The 14293-nt window shown below is 41.2% G+C and overlaps 1 protein-coding gene across 9 annotated transcripts in view; it reads right to left on the bottom strand.

Moving 5' to 3' along the window:
- Positions 1-14293, bottom strand: part of CHD7 (chromodomain helicase DNA binding protein 7) — a 180990-nt gene that overhangs the window by 105802 nt on the left and 60895 nt on the right. For 8 of the 9 annotated variants that reach the window (XM_042845678.2, XM_042845700.2, XM_008173459.4 and 5 more), the window contains one exon: positions 9599-11443. In XM_042845678.2, coding sequence (XP_042701612.2) covers positions 9599-11269 — 1671 coding nt within the window. In that variant the 5' untranslated portion in view covers positions 11270-11443. Of the gene's footprint in view, positions 1-9598; positions 11444-13070; positions 14118-14293 lie in introns of those variants that run through there. The other variant, XM_008173442.4, reaches the window with a different exon arrangement.

Below are 14293 nucleotides of genomic sequence, written 5' to 3'. Positions count from 1 at the left end.
GAAACCAGGGGGAGGAGAAATGGAGGAAGAAGAGGGTAATCGTTACATCCAAAGTTAAATCCCAAGATGCTCTCAGCAGTAAAAAATGCAAACAATTCTCTTAGAGGCCATACATTTTTCTTAATTATTCATAAACATATTAGAGTTTTGTAGTTTGCACTTTGAATTTCCTCTGCAAAATATAAAAGAAAATAATTGGCACTAAAATGTTATACCCTTTGAATGAGAGAGATGGAATGCAGACAAGCTCACTGTTGGAGCATTTCCATAATAATAAATAGAAGACAGCTAGTCAGTATAACTTAAGAATAGATATGAAATATCTTCCTTGACCTTAACTGAAAAGAGTTTAAACAGTCTCATAATTGTTCAGCTTCTTGAAAGAAAAATACAGATAAATTTTAATTATGTTCTGTCCCTCATACAAATGAAAGACACAAAAGCTTGGCAAAACAAATTACCATTACCCCATACTTTTTTCTGTACTAACCTCCCTCCCAACTCCTACAGATTTTCTTCTTTACTTTTCAATTCTGGTAGAATAATCTTCATCCAGTGTTGCTAATATCGGGATAGCTTGCAGTTTCTTGCAAGTGATACTGCCACGGCAGTCAGCAGTAGTTACTGCCTGAAAATTTTCATTTTACTCTGGCATGTTGAAGAACCCTGCAGCCGGCCAAAGAGAGGGTACGGTATGTATGCATGTTTCGGCCGTCTGACTCCCAAAGGAATATGCAGCTGGCTTGGATGTAGAAAAACACCAATTTTTCCATGGTCATCCTCTCCACTCAAACTTGCTAAGAGTTTTTTGGACTGCCAGAATTTGCACCCTCTCACCGTTAGCTTCAGGCCTAAAAGATGCCTCAAACAGATTACGATTCCAACAGCAACCACTGTTTTATTCTGTCTGAGATGGCAGAGCAGTACACAGGACACTTCCAGAAGATCTATCAATAACAGCAGCATTGTATGAGAAAGATTATTACTTCTATTTTAGATACAGAAAGTTAAGACTTTTTTTTAAAACAAAAGACCGACTTTTTAAAATTCCTTTTTATAAAAAAAGAATTTAATGAAAAAGAAGCCAAACACATGCTGGATGAGAAAAGTAAAAACTAGTCTTTGCTTAAAATTCAATATTTAATAGTGACAAAAGAAAGACTGACTTGTTTGCAGTGTTGTAGCCATGTTGGTCCTAAGATCTGAGACACACAAGGTGGGTGAGGTAATTTATTGGACCAGCTTATGTTGCTAGAGGTGACAAGCTTTTGAGCTTCACAGAGCTCTCTCAAAAGCTTGTCCTCTTCAGCAACAGAAATTGGTCCAATAAAGGATATTGCCTCAACCACCCTTGTCTCTCTCAAAGGCCTGACTTGTTAATCTCAGGGTATCAGTATTTTGTTTAGCCATATAGTATTAATTTAGGTTTGGTAGCCAAATCAAAGATAACTGTCAGTGTAAGTTACAGATCAGTAAGAAAACATGATCTGGTCACTTTTCTTGCTACAACCCCACCCACTTTGTATGCAAATTAAGCCAATTGGAGGGTGAAATTTTCACCCTTTCAGCATGCAAAGACCACCAATGTATTCACACTTTCTGATGTGTAGCTTACTGCATCATTTAAGCTGCCTCCTATTAGAACCTAGGCTATTCAGATTTTTAAAAGGTAGTATTCTTCTTAGTTCACACAATTTTCAGAGACAAACTACTAGGACTGAGGCTCAATCCCAAGAAGCTTGAAAAACTAATGGACCTGTCACAAGAGTTACCCTGGTAAGGATCTACTGAATGGTCCCTACCTTTGTTCTCTCACATCCCTCAATCCAGTAGGTCAGGCAATGTCTCACTCCTGGTAAACTGGTAAAATTTAATCAATGGGCACCATGAATGAGTTCAGTACCATACACAAACTAGGAGCATTGGCTCAGCTTTTCTCAAACTCCATTTCAGCGAGAAATCAAGCACCTCAAATAGTATCCCCCTTCCGCAGCAATGTTACAGTGCACCTATTGCTCCTCATTTTACTTTCCAGACATGATTGGAAAAAAGCTTCTATGTCCCATTATTAAATTATTCCTATATTTAAACTTCAGTACTGCAGATTACTTAGTGCTTGCGAAATATGATTGACAGACAGCACTTGAGACTGAAGACTTCAACTTATGCACAGCTAACTGAAAATTTCTGTATTGTGCCTCCCTCAGTATGTCTGAATCCTGACTGGAAGGAGTCTCTGTTCCCATTCTATTTTTGGCACCTTTGCCACGTCTGCCTACAGGGGTGCTAATTACAATGGTGATCCTCGTGATATGAGCATCAGTCTACAAGGAACCAAACTGAAATCTGCAACTCACTCCTAATAGGCCAAACAGTAAAGGATTCCACTTTCTACTGATCTAGTCTAGATATCAACTGGTGACCTAGAATTGTAAAGATCCTTATCCCATTACTAATCCTCAGCCATCCAGTCCCTGTGACTCCCAACCAGCATATATATGTTGTTGGCAGTTTTTAAGCAACAGGAGATAGGGTGTGCAGAATTCTGTATATTTTAACTTCGCTCTCAATTTATAGACAAGGAAATGAATGTTTAATTTCCTTCCAGGATGCCGGTACATACAAAACAATTACTCTTTTAACCATGGTGATTATAGTCCAAGGTGGGACTAACTTGGAACCACTGAGAAACAATTACTAAAATGGCCTCCACTGGTGTAAAAGTTATGCAGTGGTTTTCATTTTTCTGAGAAAGTTACTTTTGCGTTTTAATTTTATATAAAAATTATAGAATCATAATTTAGGGCTGGAAGAGACCTTGAGAAGTCATCAAGTTCAGTCCCCTATGCTGAGGCAGGAACAAGTAAACCTAGACCGTCCCTGTCAGTATTTGTCTGACCTGTTCTTAAAAACCCCCAATGTTGGGGATTTCATAACCTCCATTGACAGCCAATTCTAGAGTTTAGCTACCTTATAATTAGAAAGTTCTTCCTAATATTTAACCTAAATCTTCCTTGCTGCAGATTAAGCCCATTTTTATTTCTTATCCTGCCTTCAGTTGACATGGAGAACAATTGACCACAGTCCTCTTTACAACAGCCCTTAACATATTTGCAGACATATCAGATTCCCTCTCAGACTTCTTTTCTCAAGACTACCCATATCGAAGTGGGGTTTTTTTTGTTTTAAACACTTTTCCTCATGGGTCACATTTTCTAAATCTTTTACCATTTTTGTTGCTCTCCTCTGGACTCTCTCCAACTTGTCCACACATCTCCTAAAATATGGCACCCAGAATTGCACACACTACTCCAGCTGAGACCTCCTCCATGGCAAGTAGAAAAGGACAATTATCTCCCACATCTTACATACAACACTCCTGTTAACACACCCCAGAATATTAACTCCTTTACAATTGCATCACATTGTTGATACACTAAAACCCTCAGATCCTTTTCTGTAATTACTGTCACCTAGCCAGTTATTCCCCATTTTGTAGTTGCCATTTGATTTTTCATTCCTAAGCGAAGTGAAGTACTGTGCACTTATCTTTACCGAATTTCATCTTATTTAATTCAGACCAATTCTGCAAGGCCCTTTTGAAATCTAATCCCATCCTCCAGAGTGCTTGTAACCCCTCTCAGCTTGGTGTCATCTGCAAATTTTATAAGCGTACTCTTCACTCCATTATCTAAAGTTATTAATGAAAATATTGACTAGTACCAGACCCTGGATTGACCCTCATAGGACTCCAAAGATATGCCCTCACAGTTTGACAGCAAACCATTGATAACTGCTCTTTGAGTATGGTCCTTCAAACAGTTGTACACCCATCTTACGTGAATTCTTCGAGACCGCATTTCCCTACTTTGCTCATGAAAATGTCACATGCCAGAAGTCTCACTAAAATCAAGATATATTACATCTACTGCTTCCTCCCCATCCACTAGGCCAATAACCCCAACAAAGAAGGAAATTAGGTGGCTTTGGCATTTCTTGACAAATCTATGCTGGCCATTCCTTATAATCCTATTATCCTCCAGGATCTTAAAAACTGATTAATAATTTGTTCCAGTATTTTTCCAGATATCTAACTTAGGCTGACTGGTCTGTAGTTTCTTAGGTCTTTTTTGTTCCCCTTTTTAAAGGCAGGTACTATGTCTGCCCTTCTCCAGTCCTCTGGGACATCATCTGTCCTCCAGGAGCTCTCAAAGATAATTGCTAATGGTTCCGAGACTGCTTCAGCGAGTTCCTTAAGCACCATAGGATGAATTTCATCAGGTCCTGCTGACTTGAATACATCTAACTTATCTAAATATTCCTTATCGTGTTCTTTCCCTGTTTTGATTTATGTTCCTTCCCCCTTAATATTAATTGCATTAAGTATCTGATCACCCTTAGCCCTTTTAGTGAAGACTGAAGCAAAACAAGCATTAAGTACCTCAGTCTCCTTGATGTCATTAGTTAGCAGCACTCCTTCCTCGCTAAGTAAATGACCTACATTTTCTTTTGTCTTTCTCTTAATATATTTAAAGAGCCTCGTCTTATTCTCTTTTATGTTCCTTGCTAGGTGTAACTCATTTTGTGCCTTAAGCCACATCTACACGTGCAGCACTGCAGCTGCACCAATACAGCTGTACTGCTGCAGTGTGTCTAGTGAAGACGCTATGCCATCGGCATAAAAAAAACCACCCCAATGAGCGGCATAAACTATGTCAGCGGGAGAAGCTCTCCCACCAACTAAGCACTGTGCACACTAGCGCTTATATCAGTGTAACTTATGTCACTTGGGGGTTGAATATTCACACCCCTGAGCAACAAAGTTTTGACGATATAGACACTAGTGTAGACAGCCTTAATCTTTCAGATTTTGCCCCTATATGCTTGCACTATTATTTTGCACTCCTCCTTAGCAATCTGGCCACATTTCCACTTTCGGTAGGATTCCTTTATGATTATCTGGTCATTAAAGAGCAACTAATGGAGCCACACTGGCCTCTTACTATTCTTCCTATCTTTCCTTTGCTTTGGGATAGTTTTCTGTTGTGGCTTTAATACTGTCCCCTTGAGAAACTACCAGCTCTCCTTAACTCCTTTTCCCCTTAGATTTTGTTTCCCATGGAACCTTATCTACCAGTTCTCTGAGTTTGTTAGTTTTTTGAAGTTCATTGTCCTTATTCTGCAGCTCTCGCTCCTTCCTTTCCTTAGAACCATGAAATCTATCATTTCAAGATCTTTCATGCAAAATGTTTTCCACCTTCAGATGTGCTACCAATTCCTCCCTGTTAGAATCAAACCTAAAATGTCTGTCCCCCTGGCTACTTCCTTCACTTTCTGAAACAAGAAGTTGTCGCCTATATATTCCACAAACTTATTGTAAATTTTGTTTTGCCGTATTACTTTTCTAACAGATGTCTGGATAGTTAAAGTCCCCAATATTACTAGCAATACTTGTGTTTTGGATATTTCTGCTACTTGTTCTAGAAATGCCTCATCCACCTCCTTTTCCTGATTTGATGGCTTGTCATAGACCCCCACCCCACCCCCATTATGACATCACCCCTCTTTTTTTCTTACCCCATTTATATTTACCTAGAAACTTTCAACTGGTCTGCCTCACCTCCTCCTGGACCTCAGAACAAGTGTACATATTCTTGACGTATGATGCAGCACCTTCCTGTGCTTACTAAAGAAGCTATACCCCTCTATACCAACATTCTAGTCATGAGATTTATCCCACCAAGCTGTGATGCCAATTACATGATAATTTAGCTTATGGACTTACACATCTCGTTTAATACACAGTAACTTGAAAGAACCAAGCTTTTCATGAGTTTCAATCTCTCGCCAACTCAAATGAAGAAAGCAGAGAAACCATAAGACATCTGATGGACATGATGCAAACAAATTCTGTACCATTGGTTTCAGGTTATAAAAAGCACAGCAACAAGGATTTCAACACTATTGTAACCTTCATTTAAAGAGGCAAGTTTTCACTAAAATGGGCACTTCATGTTCAAGTCGTATAGTTTTTAAGGGGGAAGGGATACCAAAAAGTGTCTATACCAAGTATTAGGCAGGTGAGACATGGCAAGCCAAGTTGCACACTGCATCATACAACCTTGCAGCACTACTAAGTGCAATTTAATCCATTTAACATAATTGCCCATTAGGAAACTGTTTTCTTCTATTTTAATTTGGTCAAACTAGAGGAATCTAGATTTTCCATTGAAGGAATAACATCTCTAGCCACAAATCGCTTGATTTATACTTTATGATCAAGACTGGTTTCATTCTAATATTTTAGTCAATTACTCCATCACCATTCACCTGTTTCCAATTATATGTATGAGTTCAGGATCACTAATGAGATATCCAAGCTTTTATTTATTTATTTAGCACACAAATTGTTTTTATTTTATATTTCACCACAACAGTCATTTAAAAATTAATAAGTGTCTCAGAAGTACATTTGGAAAAAATTTTCACTGAAATGGTAGACAGAACTTTCTACATCGGGGTGGGCAAACTTTTTGGCCCAAGGAAGGGTCACATCTGGGAATAGAAATTGTATGGCAGGCCATGAATACTAACAAAATTGGGGTTGGGTGCAGGAGGGGGTGAGGGCTCTGGTTTGGGGTGCAGGCTCTGGGGTGGGGCCAGAAATGAGGAGTTCAGAGTGCGGGAAAGGACTCCAAGCTCAGGAGGGTTCCAGCTGGGGATGAGGAGTTTGGGGTGTAGGAGGGTGCTTCAAGCTGGGACCAAGGGGTTCGGAGGGTGGGAGGAGGATCAGGGCTGGGGCAGGGGTGTGGGGATGGGGTGCAAGCTCTGGGGTGGGGCTGGGAGGTTTGGGGTGCAGGAGGGTGCTCTGGGCTGGGATTGAGGGGTCTGGAGGGTGGGAGGGGGATCAGGGCTGGGGCAGGGGATTGGGGTGCGGGAAGGGGTGCAGGCTCTGGGGTGGGGCTGGGAATGACTGGTTTGGGGTGCAAGTGGGTGCTCCGGGCTGGGATCGAGCTGTTTGGGGGGTGGGAAGGGGGATGGGGTGCAGGGGGAGGCTCAGGGGTGCAGGCTCCGGGCAGCAGTTACCTCAAGCAGCTCCCGGAAGCAGCAGCAGCAGCAGCATGTCCCTTCTCCTGCTCCTAAGCGGAGCTGAGGCCAGGCAGCTCTGCATGCTGCCCCATCCGCAGGCACCGCCCCTGCAGCTCCCATTGGCCATGGCTGCCGCTATGCATAAGAACTGGAGGGGAGCCATGCCGCTGCTTCTGGGAGCCGCACCGCTGCTTCTGGGAGCCGCGTGGAGCAGCCCCCAACCCTGCTTCCTGGCTGGAATGCTGGACCGGGACAAGCCCCAGACCCCACTCCCTAGCAGGAGTTCGAGGGCCGGATTAAAATGGGTGGCAGGCCAGATCCGGCCCGCAGGCCATAGTTTGCCCACCCCTGTTCTACATTAAAGACAATATTTCTTCCAAACCCTCTAATACTGCAAAATATGAGACTGTTGAAAATGTTATTGAAGCTCTACCAAATTTAACACTGAGTGAAACCCTGGTGTAAATTTACAGTGCTATATATATTTTTAATAAGTAATATTTATTAAGGGGAATTTAAATAATGCAAGTCTTTTGGTAATTAGGGCCCATCCCCACTACCATTTAGTGACAGATCTTCACCTGAGTTTCATTTCACCTCTTTTTTGCCCAGGCTATGTTTTTATTTCTTCGTGCATCTGTCTCAACATGTTTTTGCAATTTTGCTTTCCATTTTTGATGCCTGATTTTTCCTCCATGCTGCTTTGACATTCTCATCCTTTTCTCTTCATTTGTCTCGTCTTCACTTTGTTACGATGTTCTCACCTCTTTTCTGTCCTATAGCACCCTTCTGCTCCTTGTATCATTTTCTCCAACCTGTCTTACTCTTTTTCTAGATCCCTACCCATTCTAACACAAACACTTGGTTTTGCTCTCCTTTCTGTCTTCCCCTTTCCTTGGGATACAGCTGGCAACATGAAAGTATTTCCAAGAACAATTCTGCCAACTAGCATATGATGGATAATTCTCTGGGCATTCTGCTGAACTTTAAATTAAAGTCTCCTTATAAAGTGAAAGGAGAAAAAATGCAAATAAAACATTCAAAATTCACTAGAATGCACACAGCCTGCACAAGGCTCCTTCAACTCACTAGCTGATTTGGAAAAAAAAAAAAAAAAAACTCCTGAAAATACCCCTCTCAACCCCATTTCTCTACCCCTGCTCCCACACAGTTTCTCCTCTTATCCCCAAATGGCTTCCACTTCTTGATTTCCACCCATTGCTTCGCCTACCCTACGGCTTGACCCATATTTCCCCAGGATTTCATTTTGTCCAGCAAGCGCAGAAGCCTCTCCCACCTGCTGAGTCACCATCTCTCCTCCACCCCCCCACCAGCTGCCTCTCTCCACCCATGCATCTGATTCCCAGATCCATCACATGCTGTGCTGAGCAGCTAACAGAAGCAGCCGGCAGGCAGCAGTCAAGGGGGCTGCTGAGCAGCTGCTTTCCATGCAGTGCTGGGACAACTGCTCATATGATTTATTAGACTTATTCAATCAGACCTTATGACTGCATTCCAACAATTGTCTCCAAATATTTATGGGTAGTGCTACTTGGGATTGATTTCTGATATAATGAGGGATTGAAAAATGGAATATACTCTACCGGGGTGTACCTGCCACCTATACATACAACAAAAAGCTCATGTCTGATTGGGCATATCAATCGAGATATAGTGATGGCAAACTTCAAATCAGATCTCTCGTCTTTTTCATCATCCACAAAAAGAGTACAGATGCTTAGTCAAACCTGCTAAGTTAGGTTGGAAAAGGCTCTCAAGAGTTCCCGTACTTCTCAGTGGGATACACTGTCAGAGCAGTGCTATTTTAAGTGGAAGCAGGAAGTTCAGAGACTCAGTAAAACCAAAGTTGTGTGCATGCGTGTGGCTCATCCAAGCCTCAAGAGATTTGGTTTTAGGCTAAGATTCACATCTGCTCTTATTTTATCTAAACCAGGTTGCCCACCTCTCATTATCAGGTGCACTATTTAGTGCTGGAAAGTTTCATATGAAAAGATTGGGGAACTTTTCCTTGAAGAACTTTCAACTTTATACTAAATTAGAACATTTCAAATCTGCATCCCAAGCCTAAATTTTCTTTAATCAAGAAATATATCTATATTAACCCAGGCTTCACTCTGCAAGTTTGCAAATGCTTACGTGTTGGTTTAATGATACTGTGAAAATTTAGACACAAACTTTCAGCTTTCTCTCATAAGATTCACCACAATAATAAAATAATTGTTGCATTCAGGATAAGTTTGATGCTGCTTCACATTTAAACATACTACAGTGTAATCCTGTAAAAACCATCACGAGACCATAGGCAATGAATGAAGTTCCAGTAGCTTGCTACTCAAAACTATAAGTAAAATAGGAAAGACACATAACCACCAGTACACAGAATAGTCAAGGCAGAACAATGGTTTCAGAGCAATAAACCTATATCCCAGGGTCTGAATAGGTATATAATTCAAAAACAAATATTCTCTTTCAGCTGGAAATAACTTACCTGAAGGACAGGCACTTTTTGTGGTGTATTCTGTGGTGACTGGTGAAGCTGTGCCCAAGGCTGGTGGTGGGGATGTGGTGGTGAAGACTGATGATGTATCCCTGGATGAGGTGGCATGGGAGGACAAGTTGGCATTTGCTGTTGAAAAGACGGCTGTTGGCTGGGATGCTGCTGGCCAGATATCAGTCGTTCTTGTATTGCTTGTGGATCTGCAAGGCCAACACCTGGACAACCATTTGGTCTCATGTGCCCACCCATCTCCCGTGGAGTTGAAGACATACCCATAAATGGACGACTCTGTTGCATGTTTCGGGGGCCCATATTCCTCTGTCCAATTCCCATGGCACCAGGGGGCTGGTGTGACGGCTGAGGATGGGGTATATTTGGATAACTACCAACTTCCATTGGTATTCCAGCACTACCAGGCCTAACCTGTGGAGGAGGGGTACCTGCTGGATTACTCATTGCTTTCATAGGTGACATGGGAGGTGGAGAGGCATAAGTTCCCTGAGGCTGTGAAGGGTGCATAGTTTGTGTGTTCATTTGGTTGAGTGAGCCACTAGGGTGAATGGGCTGCTGGTGCATTAGTCCTTGACCACTGTTTGATGGAAATCCTACAGCATTTGTGTATCTTGGTACAGATTGATTCATTGGAGTGTTATTTGTAAGGCCTAAATTCTGATTCATCCCTGTATTGTTAACTAATCCCTGATTTAGGTTACTGTAAGGATATCGAGAATACTGCCCTGAGTTGTTTATAGTAGGTGAGGGTACTGTCTGGCTCCGAGAACTAAAATTAAGTGTTTGTGGCCTAACAGCACCCTGCTGAGGAGGATTAGGGGAGAATCTGGGACTGTGGGCTACTGATTCTCCATGGAGCGCGGTAGGGGGATGGTGGTGAAATTGTTGGACTGAGTGTCGCAAAGAAGGTGCCATGCTAGGATTCTGTTGGGGCACATGAGACAAGTGGCCAGGTCCTGAGGTGGCAATGAAAGGATTTCCCTGATTAAGGCCTTCTTGACCTTGAGAAAATTGGTTCATCCTCTGCTGTTGTGGTTGACCATGCTGTTGCATTGAAAAATCACCGCGAGCCATGTAGTTTCCCATTTGCTGCATGTGCTGAGAATGGCCCTGCCCAGGGGGTCCTGACGGTGTCTGTGATGGCTGCGTCGGTTGCTGCTGCTGCTGCTGGTATGGTGCTCTTATTTGGTCGGGCACCTGAACAGCCCGTGGTCCCCACATGGAGCCACTGTCTACAAAGGGTTGCCCGTGCCTTTCATTCTGCATACTAGGATAGACTCCCATCTGACCACCAGTGCCACTGCTATGAGGAACCTGAGGAACTGGAGGGTTGTGATACTGTGAGTGAGGAGATGCTATACCATTCCCAGGAGCATTACTCATCATTCTGTTAGGCTGATCCATCAGATGTATTTTTTGCTGTTCATATTGATTATAGTGATCAAAGTGGGTCAACTTTGCTTGGTTTTGATTGGTGGGAGGATGATGAAGAGAAGACTGTAAGGAGGGGAATCCTTGATCTATGGGCATTTGCTGCCCCATAGGATTTACTGTATTTTCAGGATATCCACATTCTCCAAGACTTTCGAGCCCTTCACTGAAAATATTCCCATCTTCTCCAAACAGACTCATCATTCCTGGATCTGCCATCTTTTTTCAGCACAAAGCTCTGCAGAGCTACAAGTAGAAAGCTAGTCTGTGCTTCACCTCACTGAGGTGTTTGTCCTCAAAGCCTTTAATCCTCAACTAATCTCCTTCATGTCATTCCATATTTCCTTAATTCTTTCGGACCACGTAGTGTCAGCCAAAGTCTGGTTACCGATCCTAGAAAAGAGAGGAAAAAGAAAATTGGAAACAAATAATAAAATAGTCATACAATATTATAACACACCTGACTGTTAGATGACACTAGATTGTTTCAGACGCTGAAGTGTATTTTTTAAATCTATTTCACTTTAAGAAAAACTCATTAGCTTCTATCAGAAGCTTTATTATGATAGGGCGCTAGAGAGCAAGCAAAACACTAACCTTAACCTTAAATTAATCCATTCACTACACTTCCTAGTGTTCCATTCTTGGATGGAACAGAACAAAAGAACACAACATGCAGCAGCAGCAGCTGCCACAGCAGGCAGGCAGATGTATGAATATAGCCAAGCAGCCCATCTGCTGAACTAAAGCCCTGAAAATGCTCTAGTTACCAACAGCATGTCCTTAACCTTATTCCCCTGAGCAGTGTAATCAGATGAGCAGGCAGCAGCATCAAGGGCTATGATAAGCTAAAGTTAGTTAAATGGACAACAGGATTGTGCAAACACCAGTAGTGACCCTTTTAAAAACTAGAGATTTTAAAACTGTACATTTATATAAAAATTAAGGTGTTATTTTGCATAACAGCAGCGATACAGGTCACAAATGGCTACTTTGTTAAATTAAAAATGGAACTATACAATATTGTTTCCCTCAAAGCAAAACTATGCAGTTATCAGCTTCAAAATTGAAATAAAAATGAAAAGTTTTCATTCTGCAAGAGGGCAGATTTCTAAATGCCATGTTCAAACTAATACTCATGGCTCCAAACCCACTGCAGATCAAATCCATGCTAGAATTTGTCTGTGGATAAAGGAAGTTCAATCACTGGGGTTCACTATTCACCTTCAGGCAAACTCTTACTAATGATATAATACACATTTGTGACTACATACTAAAATGCTTCAGAGTAAGACATATTCTGCTTTGTATACAGTTGGTATTCCTCCTGAAAACAAAACTCCAACTAACTACGAAGAACTGTTCACAGCTATAGTATTTTATTCATTTAAATACTTATGTTAAGTAATTATTACTGTTTGCAGAATTGTTGTAGCTGTGTTGGTCCCTGGACATGAAAAACACAAGGTGTGCAAGGTCATCTCTTTTATTGGACCAACTTCCCTTGGTGAAAGGGACAAGCTTTTGAATTACAGAATTCTCTTTCAGGCCCAGACCTGAAGATGAAATCTGTAGTTCAAAAACTTGTCTCTCTCAGTTAAGTATTACAGCACATGATGTTCAGTTAAAAACTTTACATTAATAGTGACAGGTTACTTTCCAAATAAAGGTTCCAAGAAAGTTCTAGCTTTTTCCATACAGGACTCAACTAAGTTTAGGATGGGATGAATGACATTTTCTTAAAAGTCATCTGCAAGTGGGATTATGCTCTTTTGTGATTATTAAAGAGGACCTAAACAAAATCTAATTTTTTTATATTAGAAATTCAGATTCTGTGATCTATGGCTAGAGGACATCTCAGCATGGTAAGGGGGCTTGTCCACATGGTAATTGGAACCAAAATAATTAACTCCATTGTAACTAACCTTGTAAACTATTATTTCAGCACAATTCTGTTTGAGAACATTTATTTCTGAGTTATCAAAAGAGTTACTGTTTAAAACTTTGTTTTTATTAATACCTATTTAATTTAATAGCCAACATTTTGGAGAAAGGCCATCTTTTTGATGTTTCAACCACCATTCCTTCAATTGGAGGTGTGAGCTAACATGATATATTCTGTATCTTCCAGCAAAACCAAGAGAGATACTGCAAAGGGAAAAAATAAATAGATTTTTGGCTGTGCATTTATTTAACCACTTTCCAAAGATCTCTATACAAAAAGAATACAAGCTCCCCTTCCTGTTTTTAAAAAAATATCCATTGATCACCATTTTTAAACGACAATCAATCCAGTAAAATCTAGATCATTTAGGGTAAATTTCTTGAGTCTCAAATATCCTTAGAAGTACAAACTCATTAATAAATCAGTTACAAAGGACATAATTTTAGAGGTGTTTAAATATTTAAGTATTAACACTAAACTTCAAGTCAGAAAAATCAAACTTATCAATTCTAAGGCCCGTTTCACTCATGCAATCTTACAGCACAAGGCTGCCGTAAACTAGGCTAAACTGTTACTTTGAACTTTCTTTACATAGAGCAGTCGTTCTTAACCTGTGGCCCAATCGGCACGCAGCTGCAGCCCATGTGAGATCCTCAGGGCCATACAGGTGTAGGGGGGTGTGTGTGTGTGTGTACTTATATTTTGTGTGGGTGCAGCCCACAATGGTAAATACATTGAGAACCACTGGCATACAGGAATCCCTCCAGTGGCTTAGGGCCACTTCAGCAGCTCCTACATTACCACTCTACCTGGCAGTTGGTATAATACATATAGCAGCTGGGGCACCCCTCTACATAGTCAGCCTCCAGCCGTCAGAAAAGCCTCCTTGCCAAGGAATGGACTAGCTCCTGGAGTTCCAGGGAAGCCTAAAAGGTGACTTAGAGCCACAATAGCTTCCTACCGCCCATCTTCTCTTGCATGGAACACAGTTTGGGCAAACCACAGAATCTGGCTCAAGCTGCCCAATCATCTAACTGTTCAGTTATGTAGCATAATATACAGGTTAGAATTTGTTCACCAGTACACCTTCTTATAAACAATTATGCCTTTAAAAAAAAAAAAGGTGGGAGAAAGAAACAAGGGTTGAGGAGAGAGATAAAGAAAGTCCCTTGCTGCCAATTACACAGGCTTTGGGATTCAGTAACTGAAATCTACAAGTAAAAATTCTCACTCTGGTAAGTGTCATGGCCTTTCCAATCCAGTTTCTCCAGAAATTAGGTTCAAATGCATGAAAATTA

This window comes from Chrysemys picta, chromosome 2 (assembly GCF_011386835.1).
Source record: "Chrysemys picta bellii isolate R12L10 chromosome 2, ASM1138683v2, whole genome shotgun sequence".
Taxonomy (NCBI): domain Eukaryota; kingdom Metazoa; phylum Chordata; order Testudines; family Emydidae; genus Chrysemys; species Chrysemys picta.
This window is presented reverse-complemented; position numbering and strand designations above follow the sequence as displayed.